This window comes from Schistocerca gregaria, chromosome 5 (genome assembly GCF_023897955.1).
Source record: "Schistocerca gregaria isolate iqSchGreg1 chromosome 5, iqSchGreg1.2, whole genome shotgun sequence".
Lineage (NCBI taxonomy): Eukaryota > Metazoa > Arthropoda > Insecta > Orthoptera > Acrididae > Schistocerca > Schistocerca gregaria.
In genome coordinates, this window is record NC_064924.1 from 521535184 (window position 1) to 521558362 (window position 23179).

Here is a 23179-nt window from a genome sequence, read left to right on the forward strand (position 1 = left end):
ATTGGCAAAAAAGTTATATTGGCAAAAAACCAACAACATATTGGGGAAAAAAGACCAGTGTATTATTGGGAAAAGAATTTGCAATATTTGGCAAACAAACCAACACGATATTTGGTGAAATGAACCAATATGGCATTTGGCAAAATAAACCCATTCAGTGTTTTGCTAACAAACCATGCTATATTTGACAGATGAAGCCAATGCCATATTTGGCAGAAGTGGCCAATGCCATATTTGGCAAAAAAAATCCAATGCCACGTTTGGCAGAAGATAAAACTATGTTTTTGTGTTACTACCATTGACATGTTAAACATTTCATTGTTTTTTGTTTTAGCAGTTGGGTACAAATTGGAAACTACAATGTGTCATCTGGAATAGATGACGATCAAGGAGAACCACTTTCACTCCAGGCTGTGCCACAGTTCTACAGGTCTCTGTTCCCTGAATGTCATGCAGGAATATTTGATCCACAGTATGATGACTTTTTCCTACCGGATATAGCAGCTATTAATCCTGCACTCGAACTGTGCCGTGCTCTGTTGAGGATTACTTTGCTAGAAGGAGCTGCAGGAGATGGACCTAGCAGGATGGATACAACTGCTGGTTAGTTCTTTATATTTTATTATCTCTTGCATGTAATAAATTAATGTGTGGTAAATTCCATAACTACATAAAATGTTTGTTACACAGAGAGCTGATGAAGGGTTCAATAGTTTGCTTTGTTGTTGTTGTTGTTGTTGTACATAACAAATCTTAATATTATAGAACACCAGTCCAGAATTATTGCTTTGTTTTGGGGAAGGGAAGAGGAAAGGGAAAAGGGGGGGGGGGGGGGGGGCGATTTTCACACAGTACATTTCACACAAAAACAGACTTTTGTTATCCTGTATTCAGGTAAAATCAAACAATAACTTCTGAAGAGCTCAGTATATATTGGTTTTATATCACTACACTGCAGTTAATGGCCCCTCTTTATCCAAGTGTATTTGTTTTCATAGATCAGCTGCTACGATGATTGCCCAAAAATGTAAATTGCCAAGTACCCTGCATGTCTTGGAATTAACATGCTACAGGCTACATTGCTGAGACTTGTGCTGGCTCTGCAGAAGCATGGAGGGGTAGTCTTTAGGATTTGTTTTGAAATAAAAGAAAAAGACCAATTTGCTTTGGAAATTTTAAAGCTCATCTTTAATTATACACATGCACACTAGAAAAAAGATAATTGAAAAGAGACTCATAAAGGAGAAACTTGATATTAACAAAGAAATTATGATTCCAAAATTGTTCTATGAATACCCATTGTGGAAAAAGTAATCAGTATTGCATTGGATGCCTGTGAAAACTGCTGTGAAATAAATGAAAGTGTGAAAGGTAGGTATAAATATCCCTCTAAAAGATGAACAGTAGGACAAAATTCACAAACAGTTATTCACTGGATAGTTAGAAATATAAAGACTGGGCATTAGTAGATTAGATTAGATTAGATTAGATTAGATTAATACTTGTTCCATAGATCATGAATACGACACTTCGTAATGATGTGGAACGTGTCAGGTTAATGAAAGATGTCTGTACAAGAAATTACATTACACAAATTATTGCATGACACTAATGATTAAGTTTTTTTTTTTTTTTTTTTTTTTTTTTTTTTTTTTTTTTTTTATACTTACTTTATATCTAAAAATTCAGCCAATGAGTAGAAGGAGTTGTCATCTAGAAATTCTTTTAATTTATTTTTAAATGTTAGTTGGCTATCTGTCAGGCTTTTGATGCTGTTTGGTAGGTGCCCAAAGACTTTTGTGGCAGCATAATTTACCCCTTTCTGTGCCAAAGTCAGATTTAACCCTGCATAGTGAAGATCATCCTTTCTCCTGGTGTTATAGGTATGCACACTGCTATTACTTTTGAATTGGCTTGGATTATTATCAACAAATTTCATAAGGGAATATATATACTGTGAGGTTACTGTGAGGATCCCTAGATCCTTAAATAGATGTCTGCAGGATGACCGTGGGTGGGCTCCAGCAATTATTCTGATTACACGTTTTTGTGCAATGAATACTTTTCTACTCAACGATGAATTACCCCAGAATATGATGCCATACGAAAGCAGTGAATGAAAGTAGGCATAGTAAGCTAATTTACTGAGATTTTTATCACCAAAATTTGCAATAACCCTAATAGCATACGTAGCTGAACTCAGACGTTTCAGCAGACCATCAATGTGTTGCTTCCAGTTTAACCTCTCATCAATGGACACACCTAAAAATTTTGAAAATTCTACCTTAGCTACAGACTTCTGTTCAAATTCTATATTTATTACTGGAGTTGCGCCATTTACTGTACGGAACTGTATATACTGTGTTTTATCAAAATTTAAAGAGAGTCCGCTTGCTGAGAACCACTTAATAATTTTGTGAAAAACATCATTTACAATTACATCACTTAGTTCTTGGTTTTTGGATGTTATTACTATACTTGTATCATCAGCAAAAAGAACTAACTTTGCATCTTCATCAATGTGGAATGGTAAGTCATTAATGTATATCAAGAACAGTAAAGGACCTATGACCGAACCCTGTGGGACCCCGTGCTTGATAGCACCCCAGTTTGAGGAATCAGTTGTTTTAACATTACACGAACCACTTATTTCAACTTTCTGCATTCTTCCAGTTAAGTATGAATTAAACCATTTGTGCACTGCCCCACTCAAACCATAATGATTTAGCTTATCTAAAAGAATTCCATGATTTACACAATCAAAGGCCTTTGAGAGATCACAAAAAATACCAATGGGTGATGTCCGGTTATTCAGAGCATTTAATATTTGATCAGTGAAAGCATATATAGCATTTTCTGTTGAAAAGCCTTTCTGAAAACCAAACTGACATTTTGTTAGTACTTTATTTTTACAAATATGGGAGGCTACTCTTGAATACATTACTTTCTCAAAAATTTTTGATAGAGCTGTCAGAAGAGAGATTGGGCGGTAGTTGTTGACATCCGACATATCCCCCTTTTTATGCAATGGTTTTACAATGGCATATTTCAGTCTATCAGGGAAAACACCCTGCTCCAAAGAGCTATTACATACGTGGCTGAGAATTCTACTTATCTGTGGGGAACAAGCTTTAAGTACTTTGCTGGAAATGCCATCAATTCCGTAAGAGCTTTTACTTTTCAGTGAGTTTATTATTTTACTGATTTCAGAGGGAGAGGTTGGTGGAATTACAGCTGTTTCAAACTGTGCAGGTATGGCCTCTTCTATTAATAGCCTTGCCTCTTCTAGTGAAGATCTAGATCCTATTTTCTCCACAACATTTAAAAAATGATTATTCAAAATATTTTCAATTTCTGATTGTTTGTTAGTGCACTTGTCATTCAATTTTATTGCACTAAAGTCTTCCTGTGCTCTTGGTTGCCCTGTTTCCCTTTCAATAATATTCCAAATTGCTTTAATTTTATTATCAGAGTTACTGATCTCAGACATGATACACATGCTTCTGGACTTTTTAATAACTTTTCTTAGTACCGCACAATAGTTTTTATAATATTGAACAATTTCGGGGTCAGTACTCCATCTTGCTGTTAGATACAGTTCTCTTTTGCGGTTGCAAGATATTCTTATTCCTTTAGTTAGCCAAGGTTTTTTATATGTTTTCTTGGAATTATGTTTAACTATTTTCTTGGGAAAACAATTTTCAAATACCCTTAAAAATGTATTGTGAAATAAGTTATATTTCAAGTTTGCATCGGGTTCCTTATACACTTCATCCCAGTCTAGCTGCTGTAGGCTTTCCCTAAAGTTTGCAATATTTATATTGTTAATTGAACGCACTGCTTTGAAAGTCTGATTTATTATACTGCATGGAGCTATGTCATGTACTGTAACAAGCTGTGCACTATGATCTGAAAGACCATTCTCAACAGGATAAGCATTTATGTCCCTAAACTTATCTTGGTCTATAAAAAAGTTATCTATCAATGTACTGCTGTTCTTTGTTATCCGAGTAGGAAAATCAATGACGGAGCTCAAATTGAAAGAACTGAGTAATACTAAAAGGTCATTCTTCCTATTACACTCTTTCAGGGAATCAACATTGAAATCCCCACAAATGATAATTTGCTTCCCCCTGTCTGACAGATAGCACAACAAAGCATCCAAGTTTTCCAGAAATAGCTGGAAATTCCCTGAGGGGGACCTATACACTGTTACAATTATGAAAGTGCCATCCTTTAGTTTAAGTTCAGTGGCACATGCTTCCATATGTTGCTCTACACAAAATTTTTTAGTTTCTAAATTTTTTGCACTGTGGAAGCTTTTGACATATATGGCAACTCCTCCTCTCATCATATTATCTCTACTTACATGTGCAGCTAATTTGTACCCATTGATGCTAACCTTTTGCATATCAGTGACAATGTGATGCTCAGACAGGCATAGTATATCTATTACATTCTTGGTTTCTATATCTTCTAAACAAAGCAGAAGCTCATCAATTTTATTCTTCAAGCCCCCAATATTTTGATGAAATATACTAACATTATTTTTCACTTTACTTTTGTGAGTATCTTGAACTTTTTTAACATCTTTAGTACTTGCCTGGCTGAGTTTCCCACTGGACACTGATCTTACACTAAAAAAGAGTTTCCACCATGAGATGTAGTTCCTCCCCCCTTTAAATTTCCTGCTATCAGCCCAGCCAGTTTACCCTTCCCTTTCCTGTTGAGGTGTAGGCCATGTCTAGTATAGTCCCACCTACAGAGTGAATCAACAGGAACCACACCAATGTGTGACCCTGCGCCAGATCCAAGTAGCCGTTCCAACTCCAAATTAACTCTCCTGACAGAAGAGGTCAAATGAGGTCGGTCGTGGCGCTCCAGAACCGACACAAACCCAACACTGGTATGATTCGATGCCGATGCAATCTTTGCCAGGTCACACTTTATGCTGTACCCCGGATCTCTGTCAATACTGTTGCCCGGCCCACCCACAATAACCACGGTGTCTTCCTTAGTAAAACCTTTACATAGTGAACCTAAATCCTCTGTAACCTGCCCAAGTTCAGCACTAGGTTTGAAAAAACTTGTGACCTGGTAATCCAACCCTAATTCATCCTGCAGAAGTTGGCCCACACCCCTAGCATGCGAACTACCTAGCAACAAGACTTTCTTTCTCTTTGCAGACTTCCCTACATTCTTAATCAATTTGCTGCTGAAAGCTTGTTGAGCCCTGTGTACATCTACTTCTGTGAGAGGCTCATCAGTTTCTGACTGAGGCAACAGGTCAAACCTATTTTGTACATTAATAACAAAGCGGTCAGAAGAATTTCTTGGCCTGTTCCTCATGCCTGTTGCCACTTCCCACCCCTGTTTACCCTTCTCCCCCCTTAACCTGCCCAGTTCTCGCCTAGCCTCATCTAACTCAGCCTGAAGGGCAGCAATTTTCCCCTCCTGTTCCACAATCTTCCTATCTCTACTGCATAGCCTACAGAACCACTGATGAGTCTCGCTCATTTTCCCAATTCCCACGCCACTACAGTCGCCCCAATGAAAAAAGTTACTACATCCATCACACCAGACCCCGGAGCTAACGATCCTACGGCACGTCAGGCACTTTACACTCATGGTACAAATCTACTTTAGTGACAGAAAGACAATTAAGTTACCGGAAAACAATGAAAATACGTGTACGAAAAATTAGGCCTACTCGCGACTATGTAAACAGTGGTTCAGAAGTTTTTTACTGGAAATTACTTAAGAGATGACGATACTCTACAGATATAAAGGGGCAGCAAACGTATTTAGCACACTAAACTATCAGTAAATGCACTTAAGATTGCGGTATGAAGTTTAATCTGAAAACTCAAAAGTTCGGCCTGGCCGCGATATGTAAACAAAATGAACTTTACGTGATTACTGTGAAAATACGCGAGTAAGACAAAAACCTTTAATGGTATGCTTGCAGAGCACTATAATTAACGTAATAAATTAGTTTAAAGTGTTAAAAAACAGTTTATTACTACTTAAATTACTTATCTTGTACAAGAGCTGTGACTCAGACGTCCGTGTAGCAGGCGCAGGGCTACCAACCTGAGTAGAGTTTATTAAGAGTAACAACTTGTTTGCCTGTAACTCATTCTTCTGTAAAAAAAGAAAAATTGGTGAGAACCATAGGGAACCAAAAATAAATTTGTCTGTTTTCTCTAATAATGAAATTATACTGAAAGAGATTGCCCTGAATTACTTTTGAATTTCCAGAAATTGTAAACTCCTAAGGTTCATGGTGAAGTAGCTGGAAAGCAAGAAAGAAGTTGACTTATGAGAAAGGAATTCAGAAGTGCGAGTTATGAGAACTTCATTAAGAACTGAAAGGTTTAACAGAGTAAACTAAGCAACAAATTCAGTATATTAGAAAATGATGATTATTCATACATAGATGAAAGCAGCAATTATTTTACAAAGAAACTTACACAAACAGCAAAAGATGTTATAGGTATGAAGAATTAAAAGAAAATCTCAAACTGAATGAGGAAATTATTAAGGGGGAGATGAAAGATTCATGCAAATGGTAATAGGAGCATGGTAGAATATACCGAATCAAATTAAAACTCTTTCTAAATGTTCTTCAAATGATGTGAGAAGGTAGGATGAAAATTTAGTAAGAGAGATAATTGAAACAATTGTAGTCTATAAAAACACAAGCGTAAACTTTATTGGGTAGGCATCACATAATACCAGTTAAGCTGCCAGATGGCATCTAACTGCACCAGAGAAAAAACTATACATGTGAAGATTTTCTTCTGCACTCATATAGTTCAAGTGATGAATAAATTCTACAAGCATGTGAAGATTTCTTTCAGCATTTACGTAATTCAAGAGATGAATAGCAATAATGGCTTTCAGAGCTAGTGGCTTCTTTTTCAGGCAGAAGGGTTGAAGGGGTGAAGGAAAATGACTGGAGAGATCTAGGAAGAGGGGTTATATTTTGGAAAAGTAACCCAGAACTGCATGTCACGGGAGACTTACTGGATGGGATGGTCTTCTCATCCTGTCTAGTAAGTCTCCTCTGACCCACAGTTCTGGGTGACTTTGCTGAATTTTACCCTTTTTTTCTATATCTCTCAAGTCCTTTTCCTTCACCTCTCTTCCTTCCTCTTCAACACTTGTGGCCAAGGAAAGGAGCCACTGGCTCCAAAAGCTTACATAATTGTAACCTTCTTTTAAAATTTTTTTATTGATGACAACAGTGCTTTACACAGCCAGATACATTCAATATGTGACCCCTGGCTGCTAAATTTATGAAGATACTCGTATTTGTCGAATGAAACATGTCAATAAAGCAAAGTTATATCCAACTTGTGGCTGCTCTGTGAGCTTAATTTCTAATGGTTACTGTTCCCTCTGCAGGTGATGCCTCCACTTGATAACAGAGACAGTTGAGAATAAAAATAATGACATTCCAGGAGCAATGCTAGATGAGATGTACACATTTAAAGTATAAAGAACAAATGATGCCAAAAGATCATGGTGTTTCAGTAGAAAAGATTAAACCTGAAGTAAAAGAGGGTGGGAAATAAGCTATTTAATCAAATGCATTTTATGGGAAGGATCTTGAAAGAGAAAAAAATATTTAACAAACAGTTATCTTTACCATTTAATGAAAGCTGTAGAAACTGCCCATATATTAGTTTCAAGCTAAATCATGGGAGAATGATGTACACTGTAATATAAAAAATATTCATCCTTTGTGACTCAAAATCTCCAGTTTATTTCATGTGTGTTTATTTCACTAACAGCCCTTTACTTGTGAATGAGAAGTTACTGTTATAAAAATAGTTCTTAAGTATTAGTAAATAAGTGAAACATTTATAAAAAACAATTACAACACAAAAATAGAAGCAAGAAAAGGGAAAACCCAAACACATTTATGATTGTGTATAAGAATGTTAAATGACAAATAAGAAGCAGTGCAATGCAGCTCCATAAGACATAATAACAGTTCCACAGCTCACGAAGTTCAACATCTGAGTTCCATGGTATGCAAAATTAGGAATGTTAAATTGAAGAATTCTGCTTACTATACATTCTTAATTGAAACTCATGAGGGAACTGTTATAAGCTATGTCATTCCTCAAAAGATAGATCTACAGCTAACTGCACAATAGGTTATTGGCATTTTGGGGAGATTCTGCACACTTCATAGTTTCACTGTGCTCACAAACATCTTGTCAGTTACAAAAATGTTCTCACCAAAAAGTATTGCATTATTATTTCTATTCTATTTATATACCATTTTAGCAATATTTTGATAATTTATATTTCAATCTACACTATCTCTTAAATGTAAGTAGTACTTTTATTTTTTGTCATTCAGTTTAAGCTTACTTAGGAAATCTTAAAAGATTGCTAACTGCTAGAAATTTGGTATGGATTCCAGTGCTCCTTCAGTTAGCAAAACATTTGCTGCCTGAAGACACCACCCTTGGCTTGGCTCACCTGCTTCTGGTGCCAGACATAAACAGGGTGAAGGATTGCCTGGACAGCCTACCTGCCACAGCTATTTCGATACAGATAGCTTGCTATTATTGTGCTCTGACTGGTTATTCTGCTGTTTATGGCTCTCAGTCAGAAAAAATGGCTATTGGGGACATGTTCCTGTATAATCCTTCTGAGGTGCGTATCACCAGTTTGTGTGTTTGTATTCAAGTATGCAGACTAGTTCCTTTTTTACCATTATTATATTTTGTTTATTACATAAAACAGTCACATCATGGATCAGAACGCATGTTAAATTGTAGGTTCCCATATAACTTCTTGAATAAGTCTATTTAAATGTCAAGGTACTTCACTATCAGTAAGGTGCACAAACTGATATTTGGTTTGATGGCAGGTTTACCTTGGAAGTTAGTGACTGGATAGAAACTGAGTGACTGAGATGTTAGTTATTTAACAATTGCCGATAAGAAAGTGTCATAATCACTTGACACCAGTAGCTTTTCAATTTCATAAGTTAGTTTGTGGTATGGCAGAGTCACCCCATCATAAATAGAAAAACTAATGAATAAGACAGAAGGAAAGTTGTTACTCACCATATAGCGAACAAACGGAGTCGCGATAGGCACAATAAAAAATTCACACAATCATAGCTTTCGGCCATTAAGGCCTTTGTCAGCAGTAGACACACACACACACACACACACACACACACACACACACACACACACACACACACACACACACAAAAAAGCACAACTTGCACAATCATCTGAGACGTGAATGAGAACATGATTGGTCATGGTCACCTTAACCAGGAAGAACGTTCTAGGTTTGGAGTCAGTCAGGCTTTGGAAAAGGTACTGTTCAGCAACAGCAAGGCCATGGTGTTGGTGATGGTAGTGTAGTGGCTAGGTGACATGAGAAGTGATAATCATAGTGCTGGCTGGTAAAGGAACAGGAACTGTGGATGGGCATTGGGGGAAATGTTTGATGTCTTCATTATAGGATGATAGGTCAGGGTTATGCAGAGGGGGGTGAGGGGGAGAGAGAGAGTGAGGGGGGGGGGGAGAGAGAGAGAGAGAGAGAGAGAGAGAGAGAGAGAGAGAGAGAGAGAGAGAGACTCAGTGGAGAGGTGTATGGACTGACATAAGAATTTGAGGAGGGATTGGAGATATTACTCGTCTTCTGGAAGTTACTGTGCAGGGATTATAGATGGATGTATCGGACAGCTGGCAGAGCCTTCTGCCAGGTATTCCCTGTGGTTCAGAACAAAAATGGTGGTGACTTTTTCAGCAGGTAGGATTATAAGGTCACGGTCAGTTTTTAGGCAGTGAATTTTGGTTATTTCTTGTTGTTCCATCCTGGAAATGAAGAGACTTGCTTGGAATTGACAAGCACGGAGAGTTGCATGAAACAAATGTTTGTCCAGGAACCACATCAAAGGTGTGCAGTATTTGATGTGTGCAATGATGCACAGACAAATAGCTGTTTCAACTCTTATACTAAAATAATGTCATGTGACTAGGGCCTCATGTTGGGTAGACCGTTTGCCTGATGCAAGTCTTTCAGTTTGACGCTACTTCGGCGACTTGTGCGTCGATGGGGATGAAATGATGATGATGAGGACAACACAACACCCAGTCCCTGAGCAGAGAAAATCTCCGACCCAGCCGGGAATTGAATCCGGGCCCTTAGGATTGACATTCTGTCGTGCTGACCACTCAGCTACCGAGGGCGGACGTTTATTAAAATTAATTACACTGTTCTTCTAAAAAAATTATTATTACTTTACTTTTTGATCCAAGTGGGAAGAGAATGGCTTGCTTGGGTGATGACATAGTTGTCAGAGAAGGAGAGGAGTGGGATGTGTGTACTGGCTGCAAGAGATGAGATGTGGACCATGTTTTTAATGAGTAAAGGTAGAGGAGAAAAGGTAGGGTTTTTTTCAGGGGTGGGTGGGGGGGGGGGGCGGCGGCAGCAGCACCATAGGTACCAGTACTCTGTCTCTCACGACTAGTTGTGCCCCTGCATGGAATACTAAAGTAATACCAAGCGGGGTGGCGCAGTGGTTAGCACACTGGTCTCAAATTTGGGAGGACGTTGGTTCAATCTCATCTCCGGCCATCCTGAGTTAGGTTTTCCGTGATTTCCTTGAATTGTTTCAGCAAATGCCTGGATGGTTCCTTTGAAAGGGAAGCTTGTGCTCCATCTCTAATGACCTCGTTATTGATGGGACGTTAGACACTAATCTCCTCCTCCTCCTCTTCCTCTTTACTGAAGTAATACCTAAAGTTGGATCATTGTAACATTAGGTGAAAAACCTCCACAATGGTTCATTTGATATTTGTAAAGTACAAACCAGGAGGTTATTCACCAAAGATTTTCATCTGACTACTGAGCTCACATAATAAATGGGGAGAAGGGTTTGTGGAGGAAGGCGGAGGGGGGGGGGGGGGGGGGTGGAGCAATTCACAGTCAATTCTGTTCAGGGTTCTGTTGCATAGAGTTTCTGACATGGAGCTCTTGTGATAGTGAAATTTTACTGTACCAGGTAGGCAAATGGTGAGTGAAGACAACCATTTTAAATTCTTAGGAGTTGAGAGTACATGTAGATGAGAGCTTTCTTGGAAGTATCATGTTCAAGATGATGTACAGAAACTGAATGCTGATCTCTTCATAATAAGAAATTCCATGAAACACAGGCTTGCTTACTTCCATCCATTTATCTGCTATGGTATCCTACTTTGGGACAACTATGTGCACTCATCAGGAAAGGGCAGTCAGGCAAATCTGCTGTTTCAGGTCACATACTTCGTGTAGGCTGTCTTTCAGGCCTCAAAATGCTATCTGTACTATCCCTGTGAAAATACCTAATTGTGGGATTTACTATGAACAGTGCTGATCATTCAGAAGAAGGAATAACATAAATTCAGTGAAAAAGAGACAGAAAACAAATTTTCACTTAAAAAACACTTCCTTAAGTGTTGTATAGAAAGGTGTGCAGTACTCGGCAGATTTCATTCTCACTAGGCTTCCACAGAACTGAAAAAGATTGAGTGATAAACCCCAAGTTGTCCAGGCTAAGTTGAAAGATTGTCTTATGGCACACTACTCCTGTTTGTACAGGAGCTCCTAACTGTAATTCAGAACTTGATTACATTATGCATTATTTACTTTTATACTCTCTCATGATTTTTTTTTTGTGTTCTATTAATTTTTTTAGCTGATTTTGTTTATGAATGTTGTAATCAGCATTCTGTAAACTGTGTACTGACTGATTTCATGACTAAGTAGCATTGACTGAGATAGCCCCACAGGACCAAATAATGACTAAATCCCTGTCCAGCCATCTAATTTCGAGTTTTCCATGGTTTTCTAATAGCTTAAGAAAAATGCCTAGAGCATTCTTTTAAAAAGAAAAAAAGGCCCATTCCCATCCCCACCATTTCCCAGATTAAACCTGTACTCCATCTCAAATGACCTCATCATCAACAGACTGTTAAAACTAATCTTCATTCTTCAGCTTGCTGTGGTGCCTTCTGCTGTTGTAGATGAAACATTGTGCCACACTGAAGTGCATAGTGATGATACTAGACAGTTTAGGCACAGAGCTTGTTTGAGTATGATGTGGGGATATGAGAGTTTTTTCATACATTATTTTGGGGTTTAAAATTGTTTGATGTAGTGGAACTCGACCAAGATCTTTCTTCCATAGGCAGTGTTCTCCCAGGTGAACGGGTATACACATTTTAATACATTAGGAAATTTCACTCTTCAATGTGCTAATGTTCTGATGAGCTTTTTTCTTTTATTTTTCGTCTCTCTCTCTCTCTCTCTCTCTCTCTCTCTCTCTCTCTCTCTTTAAAAAAGGAAAGAATATGGCTTTTTGGGAGGCTGTTAGCTTAATCTTGGATGCACAAACACTTGGGATGGTAGGAAGTTAGAGAGCAGCTGTTCTTAATGTTAATATGGTTTTCTGTGTACATGGTGGATATGATAAACTGATGGTGCAACTCTTGGGAACAGTGAAAAGTTGCATCAGAGGTTGATGTTGGTTAATTTCAGGCCTTTTGAGCTGCCAACAGCCTAGTATAATTGTGGCCAACACAACAGTGTAACAGACTAAACAACAAAATAACAAAATTCTTTGATTACAAGCTGTGCATATTTGGTATCTTCCGTGACCTCACTACAGTGTTTACACGGTAAATCATAAGCTACTGCTTCACACGGTGGCAGTTTGTTGTTTCCATGGAAAATCATTATGCTGGTTCTCATCTTGAAAACAGAGGGAAGTTGTACAGCAAAAAGGTGTAAGAGCCTGATCTAGTGCCACACTAAGCCTGTTACTGTTTCTGTTTTGCATAAACCACATGTCATATAAGATTACCTCAGAAACAATGAAGAACTATTACAGTATACGTAACAAACTCTTTAGTAATATGGCACTTGGATAAATAGTAATGCTATGAAATTGACAAGTTGTATAGATTATTTGCCATCTTCAGCAATGGCAGTTAATCTATACAACTTGCATAAGTGGAACTGTGGAAAAAGTGAGGCCTAAGTACAAGAACTGCTGAATGTGTATCACAATTAAATTATGGGGACAAAGAACTGATCACTGCAGACTTTGTTAAATTTCTCACTATAAACAAAAATGTGACATGGACCAGTTGCATGGATTGCTTAGTGAACTAATTAAAAAGTTTTGTTTTCGCAGTGAGAATTCTGAGTACAGTAACTGACTTAGTTGTTGACAAAATTGTTCGTTATCCATATTTTATATCAGATATGGCATAAATTGTATGGGGTATTGAAAAAGCAAACCACCTCAGTGTGTTCAAGCTACAGAAAAAAAATATCAGAGCTATAATGGAGACAAACAATAGGCAATCATGAAACCACTATTCAAGAGCCTTGACTTAATGACAATTCCTTGATTGTTTGTGTATAAAATATTCCTCTTTGAGCTAAAAGAACCACAATTTTTTGAAGGAAATTCATTTACACAAGCTTATGAAACAAGATGCTGTGAGCAGAACCAGATGGAAGGTCTTTACTGCTGCCCTACGATCCAACAGGAACAACAGGAAATAAGTTATGAAACAAGATACAGCTTAGGTTATGTATTGCCTTTGAAAGTACCAAGTCTTTCATGGCTTTGAAGCTTAGCAATAGACTATAGTCCAAGGAATGCAAGCTAGGAACTACACAAGTAAACACTGAAAAATACGTAAGAAGAAAGTGTAAGGCGAACTCTAGATTGCGGTTTATTGGTAGAATCCTGAAGCGGTGCAGTCCTTGAACAAAGGAAATAGCTTACAATACGTTAGTTCGCCCAGTCTTAGAGTATTGTTCGTCTGTATGGGACCCTTACCAGTAGGGTCTGATTCAAGAGATTGAGAAGGTCTGAAGAAGAGCGGCAAGATTCATGACTGGTAAGAAGAAAATGTTATTACAGTGTAAGAAATTGAAGAAATAGTAAGACATGAACCACTTTTTTAACTTTTTATGTTTAACACACTGCATGTGCAGGCACATGGTTTCTTTTGACATAAAAATATGTTGTTACACACCTGTGTAGGCATACAACTGTATTTATCGAGGAGTCACTAATATTCCAGTCGAATGCCTGTATGTGACATGCCATGTGACAATAAAAATTCTGCTCTATTGCTTTTTGATAAACAATGAGGCATAATGATAGTCATCAGTGTACATTTATTGCCTTAATCGGCCACTCATTGAGTGGCTCACGGTTTTGCAGTGATGGTATCAGGTTTATACCTGTGTCACAGCTGCAAAGCCAGTTTTGCAGCATGCATCCTGCTGTGACTACCCCGCTGGTACAACATTTTGTTGGTTTAGCACAATCTCATCATCAGATGCTGCTGATGCTACTCAGGTCCCCATGTTTCTGTAGTCAGGCTCTTCACTGTTGTATATTGCGTATTCAGTACACTTACAACTGCCTACTTTATTTGTTTGAACCAAATGTGCTACATGCATTGAGAGACTTGGTGTTTTGTGTGGTGTTCACTATGTGGTCTCTTCTGGAGCTTCTGAGGATACTGAATGCTGGCCACCCCTATCATACTGGTTGAGAGGGCCGGTATTGAAATGTCCGTTCCGAAAGTTATGTTTTCGACCCCATCCAAGTGTAGAACCTGTGGTATGAGTGTCTGAACACATTAGTTTAGACTTCAGCCTGTGTAAGTGTATGACAAGTGGGTGATCTCTTCTGCATTGATTCTGAAGCTGTTGAGTGTACGGCATCTGCTCCTGCTCATCTAAGAATGCAGGTGCTGAGGTTCCAAACACTCCTGCTTTACTCTTAGTGCAGCTTTCTGCCATTCTGAATCATGTAACCTCGAATTATGTCACATTTTCACACAGTCTTACAGAATGTGTTAAATTCCAGACTCTCATAAATCAAAGAATGGAAAGTTCAGCTTGGAATATCTACTTTGTTACGAAAAGGATAGAGTGCTACTCATTGTAACGATGAAATACTGAGCTGCAGACATACAACAAAAAGATTGTTACACATTAAGATTCTGGCCAAAGCCTCTTCAAAAAGGAAAGCAAACAACACACAGTTGCACAAGCAAGCCCACCTCTTGCACACATGACTGCTATCTCTGGTTGCTCTGGCAAGAACTGCTGTGTCAGACAAAAAGCAGCAGTCTGAAGGGGGGGGGGGGGGGTAGCAGGTTGGGGGCAGAGAAGTGAGTGCTGGGGGGGGGGAGGGGGGGGGGTAGTGTGAAAGCAGAGAACTAGAGAAGGGAAAAGATTGTTGGATGCATTGGCAAAGAACAGTGCACAATGAGGATGAGAGGTCATGAACTGGGAGGACACAGGGGGCATAAACTGTTGGTTGCATTGTGTGGGAACAGTAGGTTACCACAGGTTGAGACTGGGATGATTTCAGGAACAGAGGGTGTGATGTAAGGATAAATTCCATCTGGTCAGTTTAGAAAAGCTGGTGGTGGAGGGGAGGATCCAGATGACCCATGTGTAGCAGCCATTAAAATCAATTATGTTATGTTCAGGTGCAGGTTGTGCCACAGAGTGGTCCACTTTGCTCTTGGCCACAGTTCGGTAGTGACCATTTATCTCGCTGAACAGCTGATTGGTAGCCATCGTAATATAAAAAGGAAGTCTGAAGGACATTGGAAGAGTCAGTGGTCACAGTGGCAAGACCATGCACATGAGGAACATTGGTGTATAGGGAGGTGGTGTCAGCAGTGATGAATCGGGATACAGAAGGAAAGGGGTGGAAATAGTGGAGAGTTAGTGAAGTAAGTGGTTGATATTTTTGATGTAGGAGACTAGATTTTGGGCAGTTGGTTGGAGGTGGTTGGTCTACGAGCATCGAAATTCTTTCAGTGGGGACATAATAAGCAGCTGCTATGGGGTGTCCAGGATTTTTGTGTTTGTCTATTTTGGGGAACATGTAGAAAGTGGGTGTTGGGGTTAGGAGGAAGTTGGATTGAGGGAAGATGTTCTGGGAAGAGCCTAAGGCTTTAAGCAGGGGTTGGATGTTATGTTGGACCATTGAGATAGGATCACTCCGGCAGCACATCCTTTGCTCCCGTAACCTTCCTGGCATAAACCTAATGTCCTCTCACCCACCCACCCACCCACCTACCCAGCTGTGTGACTGTGTGTGTGTGTGTGTGTGTGTGTGTGTGTGTGTGTGTGTGTGTGTGTGTGTACACACCATCCCCTGTCCCAGTATCCCCACTCAATTCTTGTCAGCTAGTTGGTTTTGTGTTGCCATCTCTAGCCCTAGTCTGTGGAATCGTGTGCCCAAGCTTCTGCCACATACCCATACCCATACTCATAGCAAGCCCACAGATGCCCCCCTCCCCCCCTCCCCCTCTCCCACAAGTCACTAGACACTTCCCCCTACCCCGTCCCTGCTTCACATCTTCCACCATCCCTCGCCCAACCTCACTGCAGTGCACTCACCATGTGCCAGGAAAGAGCTGGCTTTGTACCTTTTTATTTTTGTACCTATCGATGAAGCAACGCCTCTGCCTTCCAGCGAGTCATCTACTTTATTCCTAAATAATTCATAATTCTCAACTAGAACTTTCCCTACAGTATTACTTTTTTGTTTATATATATTTAATAACAGACACTAGGGCTTCCACTACAAAACCCTTCAAATAGTAGTTGCTTTTCAGGGAAGAAGTAAATAATTATATTTCAAACAATGGAAAATCCAGGTGGAATGTAACAATACCAGAGAAGGAAAGTTGCTGTTCATCATATAGTGGAGAAGCTGAGTCGCAATAGGCACAATAAAAAGATTGCCACAATTATAGCTTTCGACCATTAAGGCCTTTGTCAGCAGTACACACACACACACACACACACACACACACACACACACTCAAACAAACGCAACTTACACACATGTCTGCAGTCTCAGAGAGCTGAAACTACACTGTGAGCAGCAGCACCAGTGCATGTTGGGAGTGGCAACTGGGTGGGGGTAATGAGGAGGAGGCTGGGACGGGGAGGGGGAAGTATAGTATGATGGGAGTGGCAGACAGTGAAGTGTTGCAGTTTAGATGGAGAGCAGGAGCGAAGATGCGGAGTGGGGAGGGGGTAAGCAGTGGAAAGGAGAGAAATAAAAATAAAAAGAAATTAATATGAACCTTTCCTCCTGAAGCCGTAGTCCGCAGAAATATCAGTCCTTTCCAAAGGCCTCACCTTTTGCCCCCACTCCCGAAATCAACCATGCAGGACTAGTTAAAGACCTTCTCTCCTTCTTTCGCTCCCTACAGTGGAAACACTTTTTCACCACCGACCCAACCAATCAGAATAAACCAAAGACCAATAGTGAACGTTGCCTAGCTCGGTTCACTCCTCTATCCAAACCACCCCCTGTTAACTTTCCAGAATTTCTTAACCTCGAACCTTGCCTCACCATCATTCCCCAAATCCCTCAAAATGCATACTAACCTTACATCCGCAGAAAGAACTGCAGTCCACCATCTAAAAACCGATCTCGATCTGATAATCTTACCTGCAGACAAAGGCTCCACCACCATTGTTTTGAACTGCAAGGATTACATGGCAGATAGACTCCGTCAACTGTCACATACAAACAATGCCACAGTTATCCCATTCCACCAATCCAGCAGGATCTCCAGTCACTACTCAAATCCTTAGTCCCATCCCAGAACCTCTCCCCAGAGTCCATCTCTCTACTTACCCCCACCACTCCCTGCACTCCCACCTTCTACATGCTTTCTAAAGTCCATAAACCAAACCACCCAGGACGTTCCATTGTGCCCCCACTGAGAGAATCTCTGCTCTCGTTGACCAACACCTTCAACCTATTACCCAGAACCTATCCTACTATACAAAAGATACCAATCATTTTCTCAACTGACTCTCCACAGTTCCTGTCCCTTTACCACACAGTGCCCTGCTTGTCACTATTGATGCCACACTAACATTCCTAATGCCCATGGCCTTATTGCTATCGAATACTACCTTTCCAGACGCCCTATGGAGTTTAAATCCACAACCTCCTTCCTAGTTTCCATGATCATTATATCCTCACCCACAATTACTTCTCCTTTGAAGGCATTACCTACAAACAAATCTGCGATACGGCTATGGGCACCCCTGTGCTAACCTATTCATGGGCAATCTAGAGGAATCCTTCCTAAAAACCCAGTACCCTAAACCCCTCACCTGGTTCAGATTCACTGTTGACATCTTTGTTATCCTGATTGAAGGTGAGTAGACCTTGTTCACATTCCTCCAGAATCTCAACAACTTCTCCCCTTTTTGGTTCACCTGGTCCTACTCAACTTAACAAGCCACCTTCCTAGATGTTGTCCTCCACCTCTGAGATGGCTACATCAGTACCTTCATCCATATCAAACCTACTAACCACCAGCAATACCCGCACTTCAACAGCTGCCACCCATTTCATACCAAGAAGTCCCTTCTGTACAGCCTAGGCAACCGTGGTTGTCATGTCTGCAGTGACGAGCAGTACTCTAAATGTACCGATGGTCTCACTGAAGCCTTCACTGACCGTAATTATCCTCCCATCCTTGTACAAAAACAAATATCCCATGCCTTATCTTTCCAGTCTCCCACCACCTCCCAGAGTCCCACAGACCAGCCACAGAGGAGCATTCCCCTCGTAACTAAGTACCATCTGGGATTGGAGCAACTGCATGACATTCTCCGCCAGGGTTTTGATTACCTCTCGTCATGCCCTGAAATGAGAAATGTCCTGCCCACTATCCTTCCCACCCCTCGTACTGTCGTATTTCACTGTCCACTGAACCTACACAATTTGCTCGTCTATCCTTACACAACCCCTGCTCCAAATCCCTTACCTCATGGTTCATACCCCTGTAATAGGCCCAGATGCAAGACCTGTCCCATACATCCTCCTACCACCAGCTACTCCAGTCCGGTCACTAACATCACCTATCCCATCAAAGGCAGGGCTACCTGTGAAACCAGTCATGTGATTTACAAGCAAAGCTGCAACCACTGTGCTGCATTCTATGTAGGCATGACAACCAACAATCTGTCTGTCCGTATGAATGGCCATCGACAAACTGTGGCCAAATAACAAGTGGACCACCCTGTTGCTGAACACACTGTCAAACATGATATCCCTCATCTCAGTGATTGCTTCACAGCCTGTGCCATATGGATCCTTCCCACCAACTTCAACATCTCTGAAATGCGCAAGTGGGAACCTTCCATGCAATACATCCTACGTTCCCATAACCCTCCTGCCCTCAACCTTCGTTAGTCACTGTCCTCCCCCATCCAGCCCCCTCCCTGTTCCCATCCCAGCACTGCACAGCTGACATTTCACCACCACACACAGTCTTTTAATTTCTTTTTATTTTCATTTCTCCCCTTTCCACTACTTACCCCCTCACCCCTCTGCATCTCCCTCCCACCCTCCTTCTAAACTGCAACACTTCACTGTCCGCCACTCCCACCATACTATCCCTCCCCATCCGCCTCCCTACCCCAGCCTCCTCCTTTGCCCCACCCAGTCGCCACTCCTATCATGCACTGGTGCTGCTGCTCGCAGTGTAGTTTCAGCTCTTTGAGAGTGCAGACGTGTGTGTGTGTGTGTGTGTGTGTGTGTGTGTGTGTGAGTGTGTGACTACTGCTGACAAAGGCCTTAATGGTCGAAAGCTATGATCGTGTGAATCTTTTTGCTGTGCCTATTGCGACTCAGCCTCTTCAGTATATGGTGAGTAGCAACTTTCTTTCTCTGGTATAATTATATTTCATTTTGATGTGCTTCACTGCTTTGTGGGCAATATATTTTCATGCTGTAGTGGTACATCAGAACTTCGACTACTTATCATTGTGCTTAAATTTGAGGAAAGTCCTCTCCACAATCTGTTCCACTCCTCTCAAAGTGGCATCCCACTGCCCAGCCAGTCCCGGTAATACTCTATCCCATCCTGATGCCACATCTACTTCTCACTTGTTGCCACGCAGATCATATACCTGTATAATGCAGGTGCATGTGCTATTCAGTACAACCACCCATATGAAGCGATGTGGCCCATTGGTTAGGACATGGGGTTCACATTTAGGAGAATGACAGTTCAAACCTGAATCTGGCCATACTGATTTAGGTTTTGCGTGACATCCCTAAATCACTTTAGGCAAATGCCAGGATGATTCCTTTGAAGGGGCATGCTTGATTACCCTCCCCTTTCTTCCATAATCTGAGTTTGTTCTCCATCTCTAATGACCTCATTGTTGACAGGACATTAAAGACTAATCTCCTCCTCCTCCTCCTCTTGCAACCACCCAGCACATACTACTCTAGTTTTACCATAGGCTTATTCTATCCAAAGGCAGGACTAGCTGTGAAAGCAGTTGTCACATACCAACTCTGCTGAAACGTACGCACAGCATTTTATGAGGACTTGAACACAATGAACGGACCCCATCAAACGGTGGCCAAGAGCGGAGCTAACCATTCATTGTCAGTGGCAGAACACACTGCTGAGCATAGAACACTCTATTCCAGTGGTTGCTTCACAGATCCCTCCCCTTCCCCAACTCCACTCCCTCCCCCTACGAGACACTCGTGCACATGCAAATGGGCACACACACACACACACACACACACACACACACACACACACACACACGCTTCTCTGAATTATGTAGGTGGGAACTGTCCTTGGCAATCCTTTAATCCCTCCCAACCATCATCCTCCATTCCACACCCCTCGTTCCAAACGCCACCTACATCCTCTCTTCACTCACTCTACCCAATACGAGCCCTCATACTGGTCAAGCTGCAGTTCAGTGTGTGTTACAGTTACTCCTTAAAAGAAGTGATGCAGGAAACTGATGTGGGCTTAAATGTTTTGTGGAGATGCCTTATTGACTTACACCTTGTGCCTTTTTTTAATTGCTCTGTCACAGTCCTCATTCTATCAAGCACATTTCTTTCTTTTTATATTAGGAACAATTTCTTCATCTATAGTTTTCAGGTTATTAATTATCAGTTTGTCACTTAAAGGTGTTTTAGGTTTCTCCAAATGTACTGGGTTATTTATTTAATAACTGGCTCCTTGTCATATTGGATTGGAATGATTTGTGTTTCTTTTTTGCTTTTAACTTGACTTTTATGAGGACTTTGACATTAAAAATGTTTTTGTGGCCATTTGTATCTATGCCTATATGATCATGACAGAACTCCCAACTTTACATTGGGGCATTTCTAGGTCATTAGTTCATGTAGACATTTCATAAATCTTTTGTGTTCCCAAATAAGTCCATGATTAACACTCAGTCCAGTCAGTCATTGCCCATTCTTCTTTTCTAATATGTGAGCTGATCATTTCCTCACCATTGTACAATATCTTCTTTCTTGAGCTATGTTTGCATTGAAATCTCCAAGCAGAATTTTAATATGAGTCTCAGGCATGTTTGATATCAGGTGGTCAGCCTCTTCCCAAATTTTGCGTATTTCGTCTGTTTCTTGTGTTTTTGTCATTGTTGGAGTGTGCACTTTTATCACTGTATACATTTTGTCCATTGCTTTAAATTTTAAAGTTGCCATTCTAGGGGAGTTCGATGAGAAGTCCTTGATCAAGTCCATTATGCAGTTATAGATCAGGAGTCCTATTCCAAATTAGTGACCTCCTTCATTGCTATTTTCCCAGTAGGCCCTTTGTAAAGAGGGTTTCATTACTGTTGTATTGTCATTTTGCCATCCAGTTTTTTGGAAATGTATAAAAGAAAAGAAAAAAGTAAATTTCGAGTGTTCAAATAGTGCTTTTGCGTTATGTAAGCAGTATTACTTCAGTGGACATGTTAGTGTGTCCATGTGTTTTACTTGTAGTAAATCAAATCAAATGTGTTGTGTTCTTTTCCTCTACTGTAGCTCATCAGCCACATGGTATCCTTGGTTGAGAATTCCAAGGCACAGGGAGTGTGGACTGAATATCTGATCCAGTCCCAGAAAACAATGTCAGATTTCCTGCAGGGTCAACAGCTGAATGAATTTGGATGTGGAATTGACTTGAAGAGATTTGCAGTGGACAAACAGTATCAACAGGACTCCATTCTTGGTTTGCCCATGTAAGCTTTACTTAATTTAATTACCATACATCAAAAAGAAAACTGATACTGCTGTTCTGTATGTTGCTTGGGAATTATAGTTGAATCTTGTTCTTATTAAAAGTAATTTTCAAATTCTAAGATATTTCATTAATTTTTTTCATCAAGGGCCAAGTTTGTTCTGATTCCACTTGAAATGTGAATAGTTACATTTTATAATATACCAGTGAAAAATTAAATATAATAGATATAAATGTATATGTGATGTAGAATCACCATATTTGTTTGCTACACTGATGGTGTGCATTAAGTGCACGATTTTAAGATCCTTGCTGTGGATAAAGTTGGAACCACTCAGTGTGAAAACACTTGAGTCCCTAACAGTTACATTTGACTTTTCAAAATAGTCGTCTGTTGTTTCTAAGCATCAAAATAGGTTATTAAAAATTATGAAAATGTCAAAGTAGTGTCACTGGCATGATTCATATAACTCATTAAATTTCTGTGAAGTTTTATTGCAGGCCTACAGGATGCTAGATAGTTGTTAAGAAGAATTTCCCTACATTTAATGTGAGATGTCATATATGTGTCAGTGACAGTGCAGGTGATAAAACAAGCTAATCATTCTAGTTCTGGATGGCAGTGGTCTTTAGATTCATGGATGGACTGTCACATAAGATAAGCAGCAAATACTGGTTGCACAGTGTGTGCAGTGCAAATTAGGACCAATGTTGCACCCACAATATCTGCTACATGATGATTCAAGCAAAGATGCTTCTTATCAGAGTTCAGTTGCATCTCAACAGTGTTCAGCTATCCTCTGTTGGTGTAGTGAAGATGCACCTAAGAAACGAATAGCACAAAATTGTGGTTGATGATGAGAGCAGATTATGCTTTGGCATTAATGATGATTTTTAATTGTTTGTGGCATCAACAAGCAGAGTAGCAGTTGGAGTGATTAGGCAGCAAAACACAGAATCGTAGTCTATTATAAGTATACATATGAACATTGAACAGTGCAGGATACATCAAGAATATCATGTGAATAGTTACGTCACTATCATTGTTTTGTCAGAAA

At 40.1% G+C, this 23179-nt stretch overlaps 1 protein-coding gene across 4 annotated transcripts in view; it reads left to right on the plus strand.

The window, feature by feature from the left end:
• Positions 1-23179, plus strand: part of LOC126272771 (NBAS subunit of NRZ tethering complex-like) — a 410576-nt gene that overhangs the window by 250034 nt on the left and 137363 nt on the right. For 2 of the 4 annotated variants that reach the window (XM_049975911.1, XM_049975913.1), the window contains 3 exons: positions 335-603; positions 8441-8676; positions 21926-22122. In XM_049975911.1, coding sequence (XP_049831868.1) covers positions 335-603; positions 8441-8676; positions 21926-22122 — 702 coding nt within the window. The remainder of the gene's footprint in view (positions 1-334; positions 604-8440; positions 8677-21925; positions 22123-23179) is intronic. The other 2 variants (XM_049975912.1, XM_049975914.1) reach the window with 1 other exon arrangement.